Source organism: Pygocentrus nattereri, chromosome 12 (assembly GCF_015220715.1).
Source record: "Pygocentrus nattereri isolate fPygNat1 chromosome 12, fPygNat1.pri, whole genome shotgun sequence".
In the NCBI taxonomy this organism is placed as follows: Eukaryota; Metazoa; Chordata; class Actinopteri; order Characiformes; family Serrasalmidae; genus Pygocentrus; species Pygocentrus nattereri.
The window spans coordinates 6,512,702-6,537,265 of NC_051222.1; the positions used below are offsets into that span (position 1 = coordinate 6,512,702).

At 41.0% G+C, this 24,564-nt stretch overlaps 1 protein-coding gene across 1 annotated transcript in view; it reads right to left on the reverse strand.

Moving 5' to 3' along the window:
* The window catches only part of LOC108441681 (receptor tyrosine-protein kinase erbB-4-like), a 249,159-nt gene extending 227,226 nt beyond the window's left edge, over nt 1–21,933 (reverse strand). The window contains exon 1 of the mRNA XM_017721334.2: nt 21,634–21,933. Within this exon, the coding sequence (XP_017576823.1) occupies nt 21,634–21,748 (115 nt within the window). The 5' untranslated portion in view covers nt 21,749–21,933. The remainder of the gene's footprint in view (nt 1–21,633) is intronic.
* Nucleotides 21,934–24,564: the final 2,631 nt, after the last annotated feature.

Here is a 24,564-nt window from a genome sequence, read left to right on the forward strand (position 1 = left end):
TTGGCAGGTCTGTAAACATAGTTTACAGCAGATCTCCCATCAAATACACGTATAACATTCACATATGACTCTAGTCTTTAACATATTGTCCAATTAAATGTTTTTCCATTTTCTGTGACTTTTAGTTTGCTACACAATTTGAGCACAACATCTGTATGAAAATGTCACAATTAATGAACCAATAAAAATGCCTCTGAACTGCTTGTGGGGAAAAAAAATCATGGTACACTAATCTACGTTAAAAGTTTAGGATATTTTTGCCCACTCCTGTTAAGTTTACTATTTTGGAAATATTTATTTTTCTTTGGACAGCAACGATATTCTTTCATAGTCAAGGTGCTGGCTTCATGTATGAAATCTAAATCAAGTATAAGTGTTCCCACTCCAGCTTACTTCTTTATAACAGTCGTTCAAAGCAGATGCATAGGCTACGTTCATATTACCAGGTTGAAGCGGCACAAATGCAATTTTTTCACCCTGATGTGACTCAGATCTGATGTTGTCAGGCCTGTGTGGACACGCAAATCTGATCTTTTCAAATCAGACCCGAGTCACTTTCATATGTGGTTCCAGATCAGATACGCATCTGATTTGTGGCCGTGCGACCTTAACGTGAACATTCAGATCAAAATGCATGTACGCCATTATTCAGCATTACCACGGCAGCAGCGCCAAACAGAAGCGACGTTACCGAGTAGGATGTGTGCATGTGGGTCATTTTCAGGATGCCAGTTCATCCACATTAATGACAGATTTGAGCCACTTACCTAAACGAGTGTGAACCATCATGTCAGAGAGATCGGATTTGAGCACCGAGGCTTGTAATGTGAACATGCTGTACAGGCTGTAGCTGTGTGCCGAAAAAAGCCTTGGACATCACTGATCAGGTGGAAAACCAACCAGCGCTTCAGAGTGAAGTGAGTTGGTTTTGTGACATGTATTCTGCAGTTTCATTATCAAGGCTGACACCCCTAGTACTGAGCGAACTGAGCTGATGTGATGACCCAAACTTTAAGAATCAATGTTTAAAACGCTCACCCTGTTTCTGAAGCTTTCTTTGTTTCCTTTCTCTGTCCTGTGCTTGTACATTTTCAATGCCTTCGTTTTAGTGGGGAAAAAAACGTTATCGAGTCTCTCAGTCCAGACTAATTCCAGGATCATTCAGTCAAACAGTGAAAGCAACCTTTGACACCCAGGGTTACATCTATGGATTTATGAAGCATCTCTCTGGTCCTCTCTTTTTTTCTGTTCTTCAGCCAGGAGAGGATGATTGGAAAATAGCTCAGAGCTATTTTCTCTGGAGGTCATGAGCTCCCTGTGGCTTCTCTTTGAAGGCTAATGTGTCTCTTCAGATACACAAAGCATTCTCACTGCCTGGAATTCAATAGAGGTTAACACAATTATAGGTGAAGGCAAAACACAGGGTCACCATAAGCCACTGATGATCACTGTGTATCTTGCAACATGTAATAAACAATCTGAGACAAATGTCTATTTATTTACACCTTAACCCCTTAAATGGCCAGGGCCCTCAGGCAGGCCTACACTATTATGCTGTCCTAACAGATCCACCAGTTCGCATTAAAGGTTACAAAATACAACTATTTAAGGTTCATAGTAGGAAAGATGGCACTGTTAAGAACTTTAAATTAGGTATGAAGGAAACATCTATGAATCCGATATCTGCAGAAAATCTGATTTTGTCAGTAATCCAATCAACACGTTTACATGTGCTTGAGTAATCAGATAATAGGAAACTCAGGGTCTACATGAGTTGGACAGTAATCAGATTTCTGCTTTGCACCCAAATGATAAACTCACAGAAGAAAACACGATGTAAATCTCAAATTTTATGCCGTGGCTTTTTCGCAACACACCACTTCACCAGAAACAAACATGCATCATCTGGAAGATGAATATTTAAATCCTTGATTTCGTCAAAGCATGTAGTTGATTTCAGATGGTTTTCACTCCAAAAGTGTTTTCCTGCCATGTTGTGGCGACGCTGCTTACTTTTTCCCGGTGCTGCAGTCTGGGGGTGGTGATACAGCTCTAAAATAATATCACGATATTGCAGGATATTTTTGCGATAACGATATTTTTAGCGATATGATAAAACACTTAACATTTTATTAAATTCAGAAACACGCTATTGCAACAAAATAAATGTTAACGTTTTATTTAGTAGAAATATGTTTCAAATATTCAGTAGACACAAAAAAAACTGATCCCGATTGAGATATTAGTCGGATTTCTTCTAAATAATCCGCTAAATAGAAGAATAATATCCATGTAAATGCCTGAATCCAATTACACTCCAATCGGAATGTGTAAGTACGTTCTGCACATGCGCGGCGCGTCATAGCGAAAGGTTTATACCGGTCAGCATGGCAGGAGCAGAAGCTGGTCTGCAGAGGAGACGAGGTTTAAACTCTAAGCGGTGGGACGGACGTCCAGCTTATGTGTCTCAGAGCACGACGTCTTCCTCTCGACATCATTTTAAAGCCATTAAAAACTCAAGCGCGCCAACTGGAAACTCATCTCACGTAGACTGGACATCACGCGATGTTCGCTGTCATGGTAACAATCACTCTCAGCGCTGCTCCACGCATGTGCGTCATTCTGCATCGGATTACTTGAAGCGAGCATGTAAACAAAGATTTATCAGATTGTTGAAGAGAGTGAGAATAAACACCTCAATCTGAATCTGTAATGCGATTGTTTTCAATCGAATTGGCAAAAGTTTTTGCATGTAAACAGTCACGTTTGGTATTCCTCATACTCTATTGATGATTTTTTTTTATTTTACATTTGTATCATTAGTCATTTGCCTCAGTTCAAATCCAATACGCATTAAAAAGTGTCTCTTCAGCCACCATTTGCTTCTCTGCTGACTATGCCATGTTCTCAAATCCTGGCCGGCATCTATGTCGGCTGGCAAAGGATCCACCTGTTGGATCCTTCGTTGCCATGGTAAAGAAGGACGCTTTTATTGGCCACTTATGAAGGAGCCTTTGAAATTGGACAGTCTAGTCGCACCGCTGTGGCGCAATCAGCCTTCAAATGCAGCCTCTGAAAGACACAGCCCCGGAATTGGGACACACTGCGGAGCTGACTGTAATAGATGCTCGTCCATACTGCAGGAAATTACCTTGAGATGAATGCCTGAACGTATTGATTTTATTAGAGAGGAATGAAAACATGTGAACCATTCAAGTGATGTTGCTTGAAAATGAAATCAGATGGATAAATGAGAAGGTAAAATGAAAGACACTTGAGGCTTGTCATGTTGCAAGACTCTGGTCCTGGAGGGCTGGTGTCCAGCACAATTTGGAGGTTTCCCTGCTCAAAACACACCCACTTAACCTGCCAATTAACAGAGCAGGTCAATCACTAAACTGTGCTGGACAGTTGTGCAACCCTGTTCTAGACTGTGCTGAAAAGTCCTTTCCAGTCAAATTTGATTTCCAATTTTAATCTTATTTTGGGACATCCAGTCGAATTTCTCAAAATAACCTCATTCTCCACAGACAAGTGTTCACTAAACAAAGGAGAACATCACTGACTTCAGCTCAGAGCTCAAATCATTAGAAACACTGACAACCACTATACGGTAAAGATGAGCTAAAATAAGATATTTCATGGATAACTAAATCTAACCTATATGGACATAATGCATGCATGCTGATCATATGCCTGGGAATAGCCCTAAACCTGTTGCGCTGTCCAAAGGTGTCTGTATATACAAGAGCGCAGTGGGACATTTATCAATCTTGTGTGAGAGCGAGAGAGCAGATCGGCCTATGAGCCATTTATCAAACCTGGCTGGACTTATAGATGATGAATGAAGCTTCCCAACCAACTGTACATTTCCATTAAACATAGAGGGAGGTCTGCTGTCTAGTTTTATAATGTACACCCTGGACAGCTCAGAGTGAGACACCATTGAGAAACTGAGGGAAGATCACAAGCCATAAACAAACACACCATGCAGTATTTCAGAACATCAATCACTGTTTAGTATTTCAAGCAGGCATTGAGCTAAATTATATGGTGAAGTGTAGCCTAGGAGCCCAATTAGGGACCCCATTGTGTTTGATTTGAGCACAGAGAAAGTTACCCTAACCCTTTTCATTACTATATGTATTTTTTTCTATTATTTTCCTTTAAAAACTGCATTTAGGGTCATATGCACACGTTTGGACGCCCCTTGTGAAATGACATTTTATGAAAGTACACCAATCAGGCAAAACGCTACGACCACCTCCTTATTTCTACACTCACTGTCCATTTCATCAGCTCCACTTACTGTATGGGTGCACTTTGTAGTTAGCCTTCAGGATTTTAATGCAAAATGGACAGGCAGCAACATTATGATGTTGCATTTATTTCCATTACAAAAAACTGTGTTTTAAGGTTTTTTTACTCTCATTGAAAAATCCTGAATCCTGCATACACGATCACTCCCTTATTACCTTTATTTGTTACTGTTCATAAAAACAAAACCTTGCAGCGATGGCAGTGAATAATGAAAAGACTCATTCAACAGATGTGATGGGCTGCTTATTAGGTGGAATAATCAGGGTTGCCATGTCCAGTCCAAAGTGAATTTAAAACTTGCCCACCAGAAGCTGAAAGTAGCCTTTATTTAAGAACAGATTACTGACCTCGAATGAGTACTTTAGGCTTTCCTAATATGAGACAATATGAGATGCTGTAAGAGAAGATAATTGCTAAATTTATAATATGCTTCTGTAATATGAATGTGACAAATCTTATCCGGATCTTCTCAGATCTTAAGACTAAAGACAGAACATTTCTGTAATATGACCCCCTGGACTAGGGTACTAAGAGTAATGCTGCGAAGATTCAAAAACAGAAAAGAAAGGCACCAGCGGACTGAATATGTGCAAATCAGCGATTGTCCAAGTGTGTGCAAGTGAACAAATGAAACATTACTGTTTGAGCATTAATGTGACTTAATGTGAGGTTGAGTACAGCAGGCGGAAAAGACTGGACAACCAATTGCAGGGCCAAAGCACGTCAAAGCAGCAACAGCTTCAACACTGCCGAACGTAACTATGGACTTAACCCCTCAAATGACCACTGGTGGCCTCAAAGTTTTATAACTCATTTCTATAAACTAAGAATAGCTCAACCAGTTTGTATTGAGGTCCCTGTAGTTACTGAATAATAAGCTTTAGTATGCAGATTTAGATGAAAAACTAAAAATCGGACAATTTAGAATTGTCCTAAAAAATGTGCAATTTGCTTACATACCTATAAACAAAATTTCATTATACAGGGTGATTAAAAAAGATTTCAAAATATTTATTTCACTTGTCAATCAATAGAGAACAATGCAGTAAACTGTAAATGAGCATAAAGTTTATTATGTACTTTTACAAGGTCTCAGTCTGAACCTCCTCCAACTGTACAGACGACATCAACTCCACAGTCAAACTCATCCCAGACTGGACTGAGTGTGTCGGGCGTCGCTGCTCTCACGGCTCTTTGAGTGCGATTTCGGGGATCATCCAGTGCTGTGGAACCAATGGCGAACGCTCTGAGATGTTAGAGGTTCACTGCAGATGGAAATCACGCCGCACAGTTATGACGGCTTCACTCTTATCGACGTGGAGAACGCAGAACGCTTTCTGCTCAGGGGTCTCATCTCCTCTCAGACTGAAGGGAGCCAGTCAGAAACTCTATGACCACCTCTTTCAACTGGACTGTGATAGGTTCCTTATGGTTTAAAAATATGGCGCTTTGAACTCGGATGAATTTTTTTTTTAATCACCCTGAATAAATAAAAGATTTCCCTACATTTGAATGCACTGTAGTACAGAATGCAAATTAGCTCTGCCCATCTCAGCAAACCATAACAGCACTCTCCTAATAGTTGTGATCTGTAGCTAATTGGCCTAATTAGGAAGATTAGGGAAGGTGCTTGTTTCCTTTAATTAGCGTCAGACTACCACTTTCTCTCTACATTATTAACAACGCTGTGATTTGCTTACCAAATTGGGCTACTTTTGATGTAGGAATTAGGCTTCCTTAACAAAAACCTCCTGATAGTTTATTCTGTATGCATCTTTACCCATGGGTTTGTTTAATTATGTATATATTTATTTATTTAGTTAAACAATGAATCTTAAACAATGAAACAAAGGGCCTGGGAAGGCATGTGTTTCGTCTTGCCCTCTCGCTATGCCTGGCAAACCAATTATTTCTTCTAATACAGCACAAACCTCAACACTTACTGTATTAGCTTCTGAAGAACAACATCAAAGGGCAAAATAAAAGGCATTCCTTCATCGCTCTCAGCGGACAGGCGTTGAGAAACTGACTGACCAGCAGACTCAAAATGGCCCCAAGCTACACAGATATCATCAGTACATAATTAACATGGCCAAACTACATTTTGTATTACAAAGACAGCAAATTTGGTCCTGCTTAACTGGATTTAATGCAGCGCAGTATGTTAAGCTATGAATGAAAATCCCAGTACTGTGGGCAAACCCTTTTCCAAAAAAAAAAAAAAATCGGAATGCTTTGCAAGATCATTAAAAGATGCAGAGCATCTGGAGAAATCTCTGTATGTAAGGGACAAGGCCACAAACCAGTATCTGCTGGCCATGATCTTTGGGCCATCACGTGCCACTGCATTAAAAACAGACATCATTCTCTAAGAGAAATCGCTGCATGGGCTCAGAAACACTTCTGAAAACCACTACCTGTGAAAACAGTTAATCACTGCATCCACAAATGCTGTTAAAACTCAAGAAGAAGATGTACATAAACAGGATCCAGAAACGCTGCCACCTTCTCTGGGGCCAAGCTAATTTAAAATGGACTGAGGATAAGTGGAAAGTGTTCTGTGGTCCGACAAATTAGCATTTGAAATATATGGACACTGTCCTCCATAGACCACTCAGCTTGTTATCGGAGCACAGTTCAAAAGTCAGTATTCATGATGGTATGGAGGTGCATTTGTGCACATGGCATGAGTGACGATCTGTGAAGGCACCATTAATGCTTAATGCATATATTTGTCAACATATTCTGCCATCCAGACGACGTCATTTTCAGGGAAGGCTTTGCTTATTTCAGCAAGACAATGACAACCCATGCTCCGTATTACAACAGCACTGCTTCATATTAAAAGAGTCCAGGTGCTAAACTGACCTGCCTGCAGTCAAGACCTGTCACCACTGATAACACTTGCTGCATTATGAAATCAAAAACAAAACAACGAGCCCCTGAACTGATGAACAACTGAAATCCTGTATCAAACAAGAACAAGAAAACATTTCGCTTTCAAAACTACCGCAGTGTCTCCTCAGTTCCCAAACACTTCCAGGGTGTTGTTAAAGGTGATGAAACACAGCTTTTTTTGGAATGTGTAGTTGGCATCAAATTCAAAATCAGTCACATTTCAGTTTCAACATTTGATATATTGTCTTTGTACTATTTTCAATTAGTATGGTCTAAATTATTTGAACATCATTGCATTTCCTTGTTATTCACATTTTGCACAGCGTCCCAACTGGGGATGAAATGGGGTTCTACATTAAACATCTGCATTAAACATACTGTAAGCCTTCTTTACATAAGGACAATAAGCGTTTCAGTGGTTTTGCTTTTTGTCTAGGATCTCATATTCCCAAGCATATGAGAGCAGGATTATGTTCAAAAATTAGCTTTTCAGGAGTCTCTCCGGTCTGTCACTTGTCAAATCTTTAACTATGATGCAGTGAATGAAGACATTTGGGCGGTTGTCACGCTGTGAACAGCTGTAAATAAGGACGTTGTACTGGCAGAACGCAGAGATAAATATTACATTACAGCATGCTTCAGGGTAATGGAAACATCTTTGAACCTTCAAATCAGCCGTTTTACATTTCGCTGATTCTTCTGCTCAAGGCGATTTACATTACCCAACTGCAACAACAGACCCCCAGAGGGAACTTTGAGGTAAATGCCCAGCCCATCACATGATCTCTTGACTCACAGACACTGACTCAAGACAGAATGAAGTGCCACTCCAGGGAGCCATCTGTGTGGTGCGTTCTGCTCCTCCACAACCCCAGCTGACATGCAGAAATTGCCCCTAAATTGTATCTGGTGTCTGCAATCGGCCCTTCATGTTCTGTTCATGAGGACGAAAGTCAGTAATGTTAATAATTTAAACTCTGGCTGAAACGCCTGGCATGTGATCCAGCTTCTAATTTGTGATCCAAGTCTGACTCAAAGTTACCTGGCCCACAGGCGACCATGACACTGCCTGATATTCACTTAAGGTAATTAAACTTATGAATAAACTTCTAAAAATTAAACTTATAAAAAATATGTAAACAAATTAGCTGGATGATGTAAAAAAAAAAAAGCTAATTACTTTGGACGTCTATCACGAACAGTAAACACTGCGTTCTAGTCTTAATTGAAGTTTAAAAGGGGTTTTTTTCCTCAGTTGTCTGTCAAAGAATAATCATGCTAATCCCACCTGAGCTTCAAACATATTTTTATCTTCAGATGGTGGGCTTCAACTTGGTTAGACTGAATGGACTCCACTCCATGTCAAAAATGTGCATGTCACGCCTGCCTCCGGCTCGGCTAGAACTACAGCAGATCTTGCCTCCTCGGACTGTATTTACCAGAACTCCATGCTCCCTGACGTGACTCAGGACTCTACGATTTGCACCTCTACTGTCTTTTGTTCACTTGTCCCAGAGCCAGTTTATGAGAAGCCTGGCCACTTCCTATTTCCCCCGTGATATCAAAAACAGGACTGCTAAACAGCAGAGGGCGCCCACGATGGAGTCTTCAATGAATGGCAGTTCCTAATCATTTGCCCTCAACCTTTCTTTAAATTTTAGAAAGTAGAAGGATGCATTTCATTAAAAAAACCCAAATCTTACCAATATATTTCCTTTTTTTCCTACAGCAAACAAGTTTTGGGCAGCAGAAGACAGAGATTAGTGCTAGAGAGTGATTGGTGGATTGGCGTTTCGCGCTCACAGACATCATGGACATGCATGAGGCACCCTTTTAAATGCCTATAATTTGAGTTTAAGAGCACGTAAAAATATAACAGTGGTGTTAAAATGTTTTATGATATTCACTGTTCAAGAAATGAACGTGTTCTTTTACATTATAAATGTATAAGCATTAATAAACTATGAATTTGCTCAAATGCTCCATATCAACCCCTTCATTTTGGACTCGCTCGGGAGCGCCATCTGGCGTTTGAGAAACCCACTGCAGAGTGGACATTCTCCTCTCTACAAGTTCTCTGCTTGTACCTGTTCCTTTTCATTGTGTTTGTTAGCTCAGTGTATAAGCCCCGGCTTTAGCATTGGGTCCTGGCGAAGTATCGCCACTGTTTGTTGTGCATACGGAGCCTTTTCTCTTGTTATTGCCTTATCATGTTTGAGCTGTGCTTTGTGTTTTGGTCTAGATTTTTGCCTTGTTATAATTCGCTGGTTTTTGGACATTTTTCTGGCTTCTGACATTGATTTTGGATCACCCCTTTGTAAATAAACCCTACCAAACTCACCTCATCTGGCTTCGTCTGCGAACCTTACAGTGCACGTCCAAACATGCAGCATAAAAATAATACCACACAAAGAAAAACAAGATGTCAATACTTGCTAAAGCATGCTAAAACCATGCTTAATATCCACAGAACAGTTTGCATGGATAGGCCTAGGTCAAACTGGACCTACCCAGACTGATTGCATGCATAACCAATCAAGGACGGAATATTTAAGCTGCATTTCAAGATAATGGCATTTGATTATTTTCTGTGAGTGCTGTCATTATGGATCGATGAATCACGTCGCACCTTATGACACACTTGACTGAATGAGCACAAATTCCCACAAACACGCTCTAAAATCTTGTGGAAAGCCTTCCCAGAAGCACGGAGGCTGATATACCAACACGAAGAGGGACAACTGCATATTAATGCTCATGGTTTTGGAAGGAGACGTCCAGCAAAGTCATAGGCATGATGGACGAGTGTCCACAAACCTTTGGCCACACACTGTAGGTTATCCAGAGGGTTCCATCAATGGATTGTTCCATCAATGGATTGCTATGACATTATAAAAAGCTTAAGTCATAGAATCACATACATTAGATTTATACACTATAGGAGCCTCTGGACACCTGAATGCTTTCAGAGCTTTAAAGGCAGTTATCCAGAACCAAGATCATAGGATACCATCAAAATAAACAGGTACTGGGAATCTTAGTCATCCTTTGCCACACACCCGTTCTGTGAACTGGGCCGAGAATGTCCTTCATGAAATGACGCATCTTTGATTCCTCCATGTGGACAGCCTTCGGACACCCTGACCGGCCACACAGGCACTTCCTGTCACCAGATGGCCCCTTCCAGCCAGCCAGAAATATCTGAAGGAATGGTTCACTCATAAATGTGAACACATTTTAAAGCCAGCAGAGACTGGTTAGCATTATGACTGTAACATAATGGCCCCATACTAGCCTTAATTCCTCACTGGCTACGTTAGCACTGCTTTTTTATTCCTTTAATAGAAAAGTCTTCAGTTAAAATCAACACAGAATGTGGAGAACCTGGCCTGTGCTCGTAGAAGCCTGAAAGCACGCTTTAGAATCACCCAGTGAAGGCTTTATTTGAAATGAAAGCTCATGGTGCTCAGGGGGAACAGGTAGTATGAGGTCTGACAGTGGAACATTAGTGTGTGGATGTGAGTGATAAGGTGCTCTACAAGTGGTTAAAGCTGACTTCTCAGCCTGTAGTGCAGGGTGAATGTCATTCCTTTTCCAGAGTGGTCCCATCATCAGTGATGTGCTGTCTAACTATGCTGGACAGGGTAGTGTGTCCTGGCCTGCCGCTGTGGTGATTATACATCAGCATATAGTATGTTAGCTTATGAAACACACTACAAGACCCTATGGTTCTTACTGAAGGGTGAGGATAAACAGTATGAGCAGGAGGTACAGTGTTTAGAAGGTTTTGATGCACCAAAATGAAAATTCTTGACTCAAACAAAATACATTATAAAAGATCAAAAGACATTTAAATCTGTTCTTGCCTCCATTCCAATGACAGAAAACACCTTTTTTTTAAATAAAAAAAGTCTGGATACAAATTAAAAAGCATCACTGGCTAGAGATGGGACAGTCCCGATCCAATATCGGTATCAGGACCTATATTGATGTAATTCACTCGTCGAATATCAGACGGACAGGGCCGATCCACTTACCCACGGTAACGTAACATCACGTACCATGAAACGTCACCGATCCATATTCCACTCCACATCTCATCATGAACCTGTGGCAACGTCAGCCTGTAACTGAGTGAAGAAATAACATCAGCTGTTGGTTTGACTGAAATGCTGTTTGTCTGGAGATATTTTAGCCTGAAAACGCCGAAAAGCAAGACCGCTACCCGTAATATGTGTAAGGCCAGCGTGCCAAGAGGTGGAAGTACGGCTGCAACATACAACAGAACCAAATGAATCAAGCACCTGCAGAGGTTTTACAAGAAAAAGTACCAGTGGTACAGGATGATGTAGGCAGCGATTCTCATAGATGCTTTCCAGAAAGAAACTTCCAGCAGACTTCATTATACCACTATCTGTAGAGGAAAAAGTCGGAATTCGCTGCCTGGTGGAAAACTTGGAGCCCAGGAATAATCTCCATCCAGAAAATAAATTTCCCAGACTGCTATACCCAACATGTACAGCCAGGTGTCACAGTTGCCACAGTTAGCTAGATGTTAAAACCATGAGCTTCACACCTGACGTTTGGACCTCAGATTTGGGCCCAGTGTCCCTGAGAAGTCTCAGTGAGCTCTGATTGATAGATTTACCACCTGAAACATGACACCAACAATAATGATAACATTAAAGTAATAAGAGCTCTTGTTTTGGAACTTGTATCGGTATCAGCAGTTGCGTTTCGGAATCGGTTCGGCCCGTCGCCGTCTCCGAAAATTCACAATTCTTATGAAAAAATGTGCTCTCTTTACCAATCACACTGAGATATGCAACGCCTCAGAGCCAGAGTGATTAACTGGTCTGACAGACTGGAGAAAGCTGTGGTGGCGGCCACTGAAACTGAAACGGAAACCAACGATTACACGGTCAGCTCAGCTCAGCCGCACACGCAAACACACATTCATAATCATTCACTTACATTACTCACGACTGCCTCCACGCCTTGAAGGCTATAATTAGAACTTTTCTCTTTCCTTCTGACCTCCGTCCACATATCGTTCCTCCTCTCGTAAACAGGCACACGCTCACACCAGACTCGTCCAGCTTGTAAATGATCCAGCATCAGTCGTGTAGCGCTTCACCTTGCCAGAAGCGATGGTGATTCATCATCGAGGAAGGTGCTAAAGTGGTGCAATGAACAGTGTAAATGTGTGCTCTATGTTCTTTAACCCTTAAACATCACACCCCAACGAATCACTGTTTTTGCTGATATAAAATGTACACAATAAATCTGTTATGATGTTAATGCTCTACAACTTAATATAGCTTCATGACTTCTACAGGTTTATTAATGTAACACCTGTCACCTGTTTCTTGCTTTTTACCTTTTTCTTGGTTTCCCAGTGCCATGTGTTTCTGTTGGTCCACCATGTGCCTTTGTTTTCTTTTGACCTGTGCCTTTGCTGTTGTTTTGGTCTGTCTCCTCCTGGGACCAACCCCCTTGTCGCCTGCTCCACCTGCCTGCAGTCTGTAGCCCCATGTGTTCCTTGTTTCCCCTCAGAAGATTTATACCCCTATGTTCGCTCAGTCCCTTTGTCTTGCATTGTCTATATATCCCATTGCTGTTGCTGGTTTTCTCTATTCTTCTCTAGCTCTGGTTTCCTTTGTTTTGTCTCACCATGTATTATCTGCTCTACATACCTTTGCTACAAAGTTTCTAGACTTAGGTCTGATTTAAATAAAAGCAACTCACACTTGCATCCAGCCTCTACACCTCCAACGTTACAACTACTTAAATACTGTAATAGTATACATACTTTTAAAAAAATTAACATTGAACAAAACCATGGAACATCAAAAATTAATGTATAATAACAAAAATAATAAAATAATTTCCAGCCAGTCCTTTGTATTTAAGAAATAATCAAATTTTTGGGCGGATAATTTGTCAAATATATAAGTTAACAGATAATTGTAGTATCTTATCACTTAATTCATTTGTATCCTTCCAAAAATATTTTACATTAAAATTGTGTAGTCTCAAAATAGAAGGAATCAGAATACACAGCCCATCAGGTGTTTATACTTCCTTCCGGAGTGAAATTAGATGTGTTCAAGCGGAGAAAACATGGTGAAATCTTACAGGGCTGTGGAACATCAGGCCTGGAATTGATCATCACTCTTCTGAACAATGGTTTCATAGATGTCAACCTGTATGATTAACACATATAAAATCCGATTCAATTGGTGGTATACAGCCTCATAAAGCTGGGATGCGGGAAATCTAGCAAAATACAGTTTCCCCATAAACTCTGGACAGTCATCAATAATTCTGTCATGCTCAGATTGCTTATTCCACTTTGTTTTATTGAACAAAGTGGCCTAAAAATAAATCTGATCACACAAAATTTGTTACTGTATGCAGTAGTTTGTAAGATAACCAGTTGAGTAAACCATCGTATAAGAAAACTGGAAAAATACCATCACTGTCATTGAGCTTAATGGCAGAAATGTAATACATGGACATCAGTGAATTTTTACAATTTGAAGGATTGCCGTCTTTAGAGGTTGACACCTACATGGCTAAGTATCACAACCCAACATAAACGTGGTCTTGCCAAAGTGCCTCTTTTACAAAATTGCTGCAAAACCAAGTGTAATAAATGTAAATATAATAGAATAAAAATGTTAGCACCAAGAAGTAGAGCAGGCATACCAATCAGAGCATATTCACCCATCATTCGGGTTTAAGTTTTCCTTTTATCACAAGAGCACCTGGTAAAACAACTTAAGAGGTCCAGCCATCTGTTGTAAATGCAATGAACTGTGCCTCAGAGAGCGTTTGGCACTGAACACTGCTGGAAGGCTTCATGTCAATGTGTTTAATAGAGCATCGTCAACAAGGTGAAGGACGACGGTTGTTTCCAACGAAACAAAGAAGCAGCTTAAATCTCAAAAGTGGCCAACTTTCAGTGACTGGCTTATAGGGCTGGGCGATTCATCGAAAAATGACATTCAGAAACTCTAACCGACATAGTCTGAACAGATCAGCTCCTCCAGAGGTAAACAATCACAACCGTCAACGAATGCCAGTCGCTCCCAGAGGATCAGCTTCATCTTCGCCAGCATCACAGGAGCCATCACGAAGCTTCACTGACTGACAGCTGGGCTCGTCACCCAGAATGTGCTAAAACATCCGATTAATAAGGTAAAACATCCAATTCACCGAGATATTGATTTGAGGTCATATCGCCCAGCACTACTGGATTATGAATCTGGTGTCTTGCCAGGACAATTTCAACGGACAGTTCAATCTGTAATTAATGCTTATTATAATGACGGTATCTTAAGTCGAATCCAATCAATGCCTTTCTCCCTAATCCGTCTCTTTTTCAAAGGCTCAAAATCCAGTGCTGTAAGCCAGACAAGCAATAGATCATGAAAGCGGTGCATCTGCTGGAGTCCACATAAAGTACCGATATGATAGTCTTTCAGAAGTTCTTTTTTTTTATTATTATTTTTTTTTATAAAGAGTCAGCAAGTCAAGGTCACACACCATCACTCCCACCCTTTCACTGCAAGCTTTATGTGCCTTTAAACTAAAGAGAACTGCGGGTGTATTTCTGCAGAGAGGCAGAGGCTGCCACCCTCCACCTCACCTACACAGGGCACATTTTTACACGGACTTGCCACTGTGCCTCGCCTTACTATAGATAGTGTCTTGGTGCTGCATACTTGTTTATATTGTATTGTATTATGTGATGTTCTGTTTGTTGCCTATTGTGTATTATGTATTCACTGTATTATTGACGGCTCACTGACTGCGTGACTCAGTCGGCTGAATGAACAATACATTTTATCAACTCCAGTCATGCTAAGGGGGCATATATACTAAACAAATGTTAATTTGGGTGTAGATAATAAATGGATAATAGATGTTAAAGCGAGCGAGAAAATACTGTTGGAAAGAGAAAAGCACAGAATTCCTTAAAGACTGAGCACAACTGCTTTTTAATTTAAGATTTTGACAAAGCATTTATTTTAATTTCAGTGATTCCGGGCTCATAACATAATGGTGCAGTTAAGCAGACCTAGTTCCAGGCCATGTAATCTGTATGTGACCTCAGTCTGAACAGATCAGCTCCTAAACTGACCCACATGCGCTAAAGGTAAACAATCACAACTGCCAACGAACTCTATTCGCTCCCAAAGGATCAGCGTCACCAGCATCACAGGAGCCATCATGAAGCTTCACTGACTTACAGCTGGGCTCATCACCCAGAATGTGTTTAATGTGAAATTATTCAAACATAATCACCAGGTACAGTAATTAATATTATGGACTTGCACTGATAGTGTTTGAATATCCCAAAAGAAACCATATTATATTTTGTTATTCATGCAAAGCACCACTTTTTCACAGCATTTTTTCATAGTTAGGAGAAAGGGGCTGCAGTGTCAAAGAACAGTTAAAAGTCTGAAAGCATAGTTTAAAGAATCCGACGACGTGAACCGAAGAAGTGACCGCACCCTTTTCATGGAGAGCTCGGATACAACATGAGACAGTCTGCATGAACTTTCAGGCTTTATCTTGGAATATAAGTGCTATGTTGAGCCATCCTACACACCTCAAAGTTACCTGTGCAATACAAGTCTGGTTTAACGTAGGAGTAATGCTGTCTAAATATCATTGTTGTCGGAAGATGTAACGGGGAGCGAGGAGGCGGACGGATATGCAGAGATTTATTAAGGGCAAATCCAGGGTCATCGTCTAAATGGTCCAGGTTCAGAGATCCAACACGGATTGATTGGTGGACAGACACCAGAATCCAACAAGCAGAACAGTACAAACACCACAACAACAACAGAGACCAATACAAAGATCAGCACAGCAGATAACACCAACACCAGAACAACCAACAAAGACCAACAAACACAGGGCTTAAATACAAGAGGGCTAATGAGGGTTCACAAGACACAGGTGGAAACACAGGTGAGAATAATCAGGGGAGGAGTAACCAAAACAAGGGACCGGACTAGGAAACCAAAACAAATGCACATAGGAGATCAAAACAAAACACGGACACATGGACAGGACTGGGAAGGACCAATCGTGACAAGAAAACTTCTTATCTCCAAAATGGGAAAAACATACTTTACTTATAATGTAAGTCAATGGAATCAGACCCCACCATCCCCCCCCCCCCCCCCCCCAAAGTAATTTTGGGCTGTTTATTTCGGTCCAATTATCAAGAAATTGACATAATGTAAAGGACAACAGGCATTTTCAAAAACGCAAAAAAGGCGATACGAGGTTTTGTTCCGACAGCAGCGATATATTTCCCAAAGTCTTGCAGGTGGGCAAAATTCAGGCTTTTGCTCTACTTGAAAGCAGACCCGAGGCCGCATTCACCAAATCTCATAAGAAAACAATTATGAAGAATCTTAGAACAAACAATGGGAAGTTCATCGGTATGTCCTTGAATGCAGTTCTCTTAAATATAAAAAAAGGTTCTCAAATGTTTTCCCAAGAAAATCCTATTACAAATTTCATTTGTAGGCTTAGGCTTAATCACTCAGCACCCGAGGGCAGCAAAATTAAAACAGAATCAAACCAAGCGTTTGGCAAACGAGAACAGAAGTGACAGGAATAAAAGGGGAAAAAAAAACCCTCCTTGTTTATTTTGTTAAAGTCTTTAAAAGTTACAATTTAAGGTTAACCTTGAAGTTCTTATATTGTAAGAATAAGACTACAAGACAGGCCAAGTGTAAGGCTGTAATAAGGTAAAGAAAACACTTAGGAACATATTTTAACTAAACCACTTTTTAAAAGTTAAGAAAGTAATGTTGACAATTCTTAAGACTTTTTTGAAGAACTATAATTCATCTCTACAATTTTTAAGCATGTACTTAGATGTTCTTAACACAGTTTTGTGAGTCAGGGGACGTATTACAGGAACTTCCTCTCTTTCTTAATGGTGAAACTAAGTAGAAAAGAAGAATTCACAAACTGCTGTGTCTTTACTAAATAAAACGCAGGAAAGAGCACGTAAGCAGGAGAGACGTTTTGGCCCTGCTCTTTGGAAAAGAACCCATGCATTTGTTTTCTGAGAGGAATTACAAGCAGACAGGAACAACAAACCCTCCAGCAACTGAGAAGCAAATCCCTGCAGATTCCTCTGCCCCACCGGCTTCCCTAAGAGACATGAGTGAGAGTATTACACTCTGCTGTAATGGTTTACTCCAAGCCTGAGGGACACCACATTCAGGAGACTGTTCGCTATTGGAGGTCTGGGAGCATGAAGGACACTTTACACAGTCTTTCTTCAGGTAGCTTCCTGTCGGACAGGCAGTCACACAGTCAAAGGTTTGGTGCAGCTAAGATTTGTTTATAGCACTGCAATCCAGATGTTTGCTCTGGCAGGTTGACAGTGAGACATCTCAAGGATGTTTGTAGGTATAAAAAGTATGAAGGTATTTCTCGGTATGAAAACCTCAAAGAAGTGGTGAATTACAGAACCTCCAAAAAAGGCTGTACATGGCATCCACTTTCAAGACGTTTGATATACGTACCTTGGCCCAATCCCATCTCACCCCTCACCTACCACTTATCCCACGTTTGGCACGTTCACGTCTAGAGGTAGGGTGTCCCCAATTTTTGTTGAGATAGAGGGGTAGGGGTGAACTGTTAGGGCTACACGGCTCTCCAAACGGAGGTTTTTCAGAGGCAAATGGCAAGATTGCTGCACAAGCGACCAAAGAAACCCACAAGTGTAAGTATGTTCACATTTTTTATCTTAATCTAAATGCGTTTTCAATGTATTATGACTTCTTCATAACAAGCATAGAAAAATCGCTTGTACTATGCTAACGTCTCGTTAGCTAGCTAGCTAAATTTTCCGTTCCACCTTAAATAGACACCTGAAGCACCTGAATGTTACTGCTGCTCCATTGGGTGGAACAGGAACAGGAAGGTGGAACAGGAAAATTCAAGAGAAGCTGGAAAAAAACAATCTATAATAATAATAATAATAATAATAATAATAATATCATAATAATGCTACTATTACAGTCATTCTTATATATTCTAATAATATAATAAATAATTTTCACATCCCCCACTCTTTGAAGGCATATGATGCCCTAAATGTAACTAAAGCCCAGCAGTGAGGAGCTGAACTTTACCCTCCTTTGCCATTGCTGCATCTCAAAAAATTAGTTATGGTTTGATATCAATTTGGCCATGTTTTTATTCCATAAAAATAAACAATTAGCATAAGGTGTCCAGGTTTTTTGACTTTGTCCTCTGATTCATGCTGAGCACTAAAACTCAAACGGAGCGAGACAGACTTTATTTTAGTTCGAATTGATTTGAATATTTAATATCAGATATTTTAAATCTCAAAAAAATCAATGTGAGCTGAAAATCAGAACGTAATACTATGGGTTTTAAGAAGCCCAGAAGTGAACAACAAGGGTTCTGAAGGGTCCCAGCGCAAGACAGGAATAGAATAAGACTTCAGCAACAGCTGATGTGTTCAAGATGAGAACATGGACGTATCTCCGAGGTAAGGTCCATCACTAAGGATGTTTACTGGGAACCTGCTTCAGTGAACCAAAGCTTGAGGTGACCACAAAAGCAAGACCTGCTCTTCGCCAAGTGATGTCTATGAAAACTCCTGGGGGTATTTCAGCAATGAGCATTAACTTTGCATTTCACCACCAGACTTCCCACTGGAGCCAGGCTTCCAAGTCAGCACACTAACATACACCACCCCCCTCCACACTCAGAGGGTGCAGCAAGGAGATATACATAAATAAAAAGAAAAATGCACTGATGTGCAAATGATTTAAACTGTATATTTCATTAAAAATGCTTCAAAAACAACAACATGTTAAATACTGAAACTGAAGTTTGATTTATTTATTTTTTTTAATATTTGCCCATTTTGAAGTTGATGCCAACAACATGTTCCAAAACCGTGGGCACAGGGCAACAAAAGGCTGGTAAATTTGTGTAATGCCAAGAAAAAAAAACACTTGGGTGGTTTATTAGCAACAGCTCAGTAACATAATTGGGTATAAAAGAGCATCTCAGAGATGCTGAGCCTTTCAGAAGTGAAGATGGGGAGGTGTTCACCACTCTGTGAAAGTCTGCACAACCAAATAGTGCAACAACTCAAGAATATCGACATGTATATCAACAAATAATAGTATCGACATGAAATAGCAAAGGACTTTTGCTTTTCATCGTCTACGGTACATAACATCATTAAAAGATTAAGAGAATCTGGAGAAATCTCTGTATGTAAGGGACAAGGCCAAAAAACAGTATCTGCTGGCCATGATTTTTGGGCCTTCAGGCAGCACTGCGTTAAAAACAGACATGATTCTGTAGTGGAAAATCACTGCATGGGCTCAGGAACACTTCTGAAAACCACCATCTGTGAAAACAGTTTGTTGGTGCATCTAAAAAACTCTAAAACACAAAGAAGAAAGCAAATCCAGGATCCAGAAATGCTGCCACCTTCTCTGGGCCCGAGCTCATTTAAAATGGACTGAGGGGAAGCGGAAAAGTGTCCTGTGGTCCGACGAATCAACATTTGAAATACTTTACGGAAATCATGGACACTTCAATGCCAGTTCAAAAGCCAGCATTCATGATGGTTTAGGGGGCCATTAGTGCACATGGCATGGGTTCCATGCACATCTGTGAAGGCATCACTAATGCTGAATGACATACTGCACAATAAACATTAGCATTCAGTTTTAAATAACTCATAAGTGAGCTCATAAGTCTTAAGAAGTACTCTCTACTTACCTATTATTCAAAGGAAACATAACTAATTATGTTTGTTAAAATGATATTACGTACAACAATTTGAGCAGACGGTTCGAATCATGGTCATTCTAAAAGTCAGGACTAAACCCCCTCCTAGGTCTAGAGGCAAGAACTGACCAGTTCAATTACTGAGAGACATTCACTCTCACAGTTCCTGTGAACCCTCCGGTGGACTGTAATCTGAGTTGGAGCTGATTAATACGTTGATTTTTAATTTCGAGACGCCAGTAATTTTCTTCAGGACTTAAATGTCACATCACCGTCGAGGTCAAACGTGGCGCCGTCTGCTTCGGCCCATCTCTCTTACTGTCCGTTCAGTATCTAGACGTGATCAGACCCGTTCTTTGTTTGGGATTATTATCATTATTATTCCTATTATCGACACCTTTATCGTTAATAGTGTCAGTCATGCTTTCTAGCCAAAACCCAGTCTTTTTAAACTGTCCAGCAGGGTAGAAACAGTCTTGGTTGGGTTGCCGAGTCCAGACAGGACGGTGATTGAGCAACAAATCCTGCTTGTTTCTCGCTTTGAAATAATAAGCATAATAAGAAGAATCATAACGTTCATCATCGCCATGAAAGGCCAAGATTAAACACAACTACTAACACAATAGACAAACGGGCAAAACAGAGACTAAGGAGAACATTCAGCTGTGAAAGGGAAAACTACGTGGGAAAAATGGCAAAATGGAAAAGTGGAAAGTGGTCATTCTTGGTAGCACACCGCCATCGTGTGGCCAGTGTGGTCCTAGCTTGAATTCACGTTTGATATCCATAAAAAGGGGTCATCAGCTGTCAGGGGTGAATATTAAACACATTCCTCCGTTTCTCCATTTTTCCTTTCAGAGCACAAACCAGCTTCTTGTTTGAAATGTCCAGTTCCACCTTAAATAGAGCAGCAGGTACACTGTGGTACCTGAGGTGTCAGAATGTACCTGCTGCACCATTTAAGGTGGAACAGGGAATTTTGAACAATAAGCTTAAGTACCTGAATGTACCTGCTGCACCATTTAAGGTGGAACGGGGAATTTTGAACAATAAGCTTAAGTACCTGAATGTACCTGCTGCACCATTTAAGGTGGAACGGGGAAATCTGAACAAGAAGCTGAGGTACCAGCATGTAGTTACTGCACCATTTAAGGTGGAACGGGGAAATCTGAACAAGAAGCTGAGGTACCAGCGTCTAACTACTGCACCATTTAAGGTGGAACGGGGAAATTCGAACAAGAAGCTGAGTAACCTGAACGTACCTGCTGCACTATTTAAGGTGGAACGGGAAAGTCCAATGTCCAGCGCTGGGCAGTTTAAAAAACGACCAAAAAGTCTGTGAGGGAAAAACCGAAAACAGAATTTCGGCACAAAAAAGCCCAGGAAAGTAACGTCGCGCCGAAAAGTAAAGAGTGAAGCTCAGCTCGACTCTTCAAATCCACTCAGCGGCTCTGAGGTAACCAACGGTCGCTCTGCTAATCAAACTAAGCTAACTTTAACGGCTCACTTTCTCCGGCTCCGTCCTCAAAAGTGGCCAAAGTAAAGTTAGACGTCGTGATTTCTGCCCCCCTGGAAGTTTCTGCCACTCACCTGCCTGCGCAGCCCCGCTCCCGAAGGCCAGAGCCGAGAGGAGAAGACCGAGGAGAAGCGAGCCTGGCCGAGGCTCCATCGGGCGGAGAGGTGGACGGTTACTACCGTTATCCATCTCACCCACTCATGTCCACTGCTCGGCTCGCAGCGGCTGAATGAGGCTCTCCTCCGGGCTGAACTCGGGGCTCCTCCGTCCCTTCGCGCTCTCACAGCGGGGAAAGTTCACTCCGCCCCGCCGCTCTGTGCGAGTGTGTTTAGTGTGTATCACTCTGTGTGCGCGCGCTCGCGTGTGAACACCGTCGCGGCTCCGGGATGAAGTGTAGAACTCGCGTCGCGTTGCCTTATAAGCACTCGGCGAGTTCTAACTCCGCCTACCGCGCACCTGATTGGACGGCAGCGGACTGCCACGCGCAGCATCCTCTGCTCTGCGCATTATTTGTTTTGGTTGTTTTTTAAATGATTATTTATTTATTATTATTTATTTATTTATTTATTTTTTTTTACTGTTGTTTTTGTGCTTCTGGACACAGAAAGAAGAGCTTATGTTATTGATTACCTTAGAGGAAGCCCGTAAAATAAAACCAGCTTCACTGGTGTTAAAAACGGGCCGTTTATAGTTATTCGATACCGAGCTTTCAGTCAGTGCTGTTACTCATCTATAGGCTGGGGTTTGTTTTTCTCAACCGATAAATAATAATATTTAAATATTGTGTATAAACTAGTTGAGTTTCCATTTGATGTAAACATTAAATTGGAGTTTTTTTACACTGGTTAAAAATGTCACTGGTTTGGACAATGATACAATTTAGTAATGAAGTACAGTCAGCAGCTCTGCAAGAAGCCTAAGCTTATGAATGAATGAATGAACGAATGAATGAATGAATGAATGATCTCTGCTGGAAAAAATCACAGAATCCATTAAAAGTTTCTGGTGGTGTTCTTTAGTCAGTGTAAAGATGTCTAATGGTTTAACAGATGTTCTGATTCCAGATGCATCTGATGGTTTCCTGCTGGACACTTGTGGTCTCTAATGGTAACCATCAACCCACTTTCCATTAGAAAGCAAAACCACCAGGTTATGATCCTAATGGTTCTAATGGCCTTTTTTAAGCCTTTTTACTATGACTACTACTAGTAGCACTACCATTACTACTACTAGTACTACCACTACTACTAACACTACCATTACTATTACCACTACTACTACCACTACTACTACTAGTACTACCACTACTACTAACAGTACCATTACTATTACCACTACTACTATGACTACTACTACTACTAATAGCACTACCATTACTAATACTATGACCGCTACTACCACTACTACTACTACTAGTACTACCACTACTACTAACAGTACCATTACTATTACCACTACTACTATGACTACTACTACTAGTAGCACTACCATTACTAGTACTATGACTACTACTACTACCATAACTATTACTATCACTACTACCACTACCACCACTACTACCATCACTACTACTATGACTACTACCACTAACAATAATAATAATAATCATCATCATAATTGGATTTAAGGCCCCGTTTATGCTTTCCTGGTTTAAATGATTAAAACAGATCATATTCTACTGCTTTCATTTTCTCTGGTGTATAACACGCAAACAGTGAGCGTATAGCCACAACCATGATTCACAGTGTTGTAAGTACCAGACCAGTCTTTTAGAGTTATGGGAAAGATGTCTGTACTATTTTTAATCCAGCAGCGCCATCTAGTGCTGGTGTGTACAAAAACAGCCAAGCACAAAGATGACGCATGGAGCTCATGCCGGCTACATAGACACTATAGAGAAAGCTCTTCTAGACAGTTGAGCAGCAGAACATCTGAAACCAGACTTAGTTGCAGTTAACAGGAAAAGTTCATATCTGACACTTTAGTGTTACTATTATATGGTATTATTACTAATCATGTCCAATAAAGACATTTATTATTACCATCGGTCTGAAGGGGTGGCATTTTGTATCGCCAGACCATGGACGAATGTCTAATACCTGAATTTTGTGTTTCATTCACAAATTTGTTTTTCGGGAAATGAGTAAAACATTGAAAGTTTGTTTATCACAGCACACACTGATCAGACCTAACACTCTGTCCACCTCCTTGTTTCTACGCTCACTGTCCACTTCATCAGCTCCACTTACTGTATAGCTGCACTTTGTAGTTCTACAGTTACAGACTGCAGTCCATCTGTTTCTCTGATACTCTGTTACCCTGTTCTTCAGTGGTCAGGACCCCCATGGACCCTCACAGAGCAGGTACTGTTTGGGTGGTGGATCATTCTCAGCACTGCAGTAACACTGATGTAGTGGTGGTGTGTTAGTGTGTGTTGTGCTGGTCTGAGTGGAGTCTTAAACACATCAGCGTCACTGCTGGACTGAGAATAGTCCACCAACCAAAAATATCCAGCCAACAGCGTCCTGTGACAACCGATGAAGGACAAGAGGATGACCAACACAAACTGTGCTGCAGCAGATGAGCTGTCGTCTCTGACTTTACATCTACAAGGTGGACCGACAAGGTAATAGAGTGGGCAGTGAGTGGACCCATTGCTGGGGCATTTACACACTCTACCCTCACTGGACACTTTATTAGAAACCCCTACCTTTTAACCTCCCATTATTGGTTTATAGTCAGTGACTGTCGGTCCTTTGGCCCTTCCACAATGCTTAGTTTCAGACCACTCTTGGCTGGAGAACTGTTCTGAACCCTGCAGTAAACCTGAAACATATAAAAACTCCAGCAGCATCGTTGTACCTGCTGACCATCTCACCACTGGGTTGAGAACGCTCCACCACTATTGCTCCTGTGCCAGTCTCTTCTCATTGATGAACGGGCCTGGTAAATTGTACAGTAGCAGACGAGCTTCAGTCAGCACCACCCATGACCAAGAAGGCAAA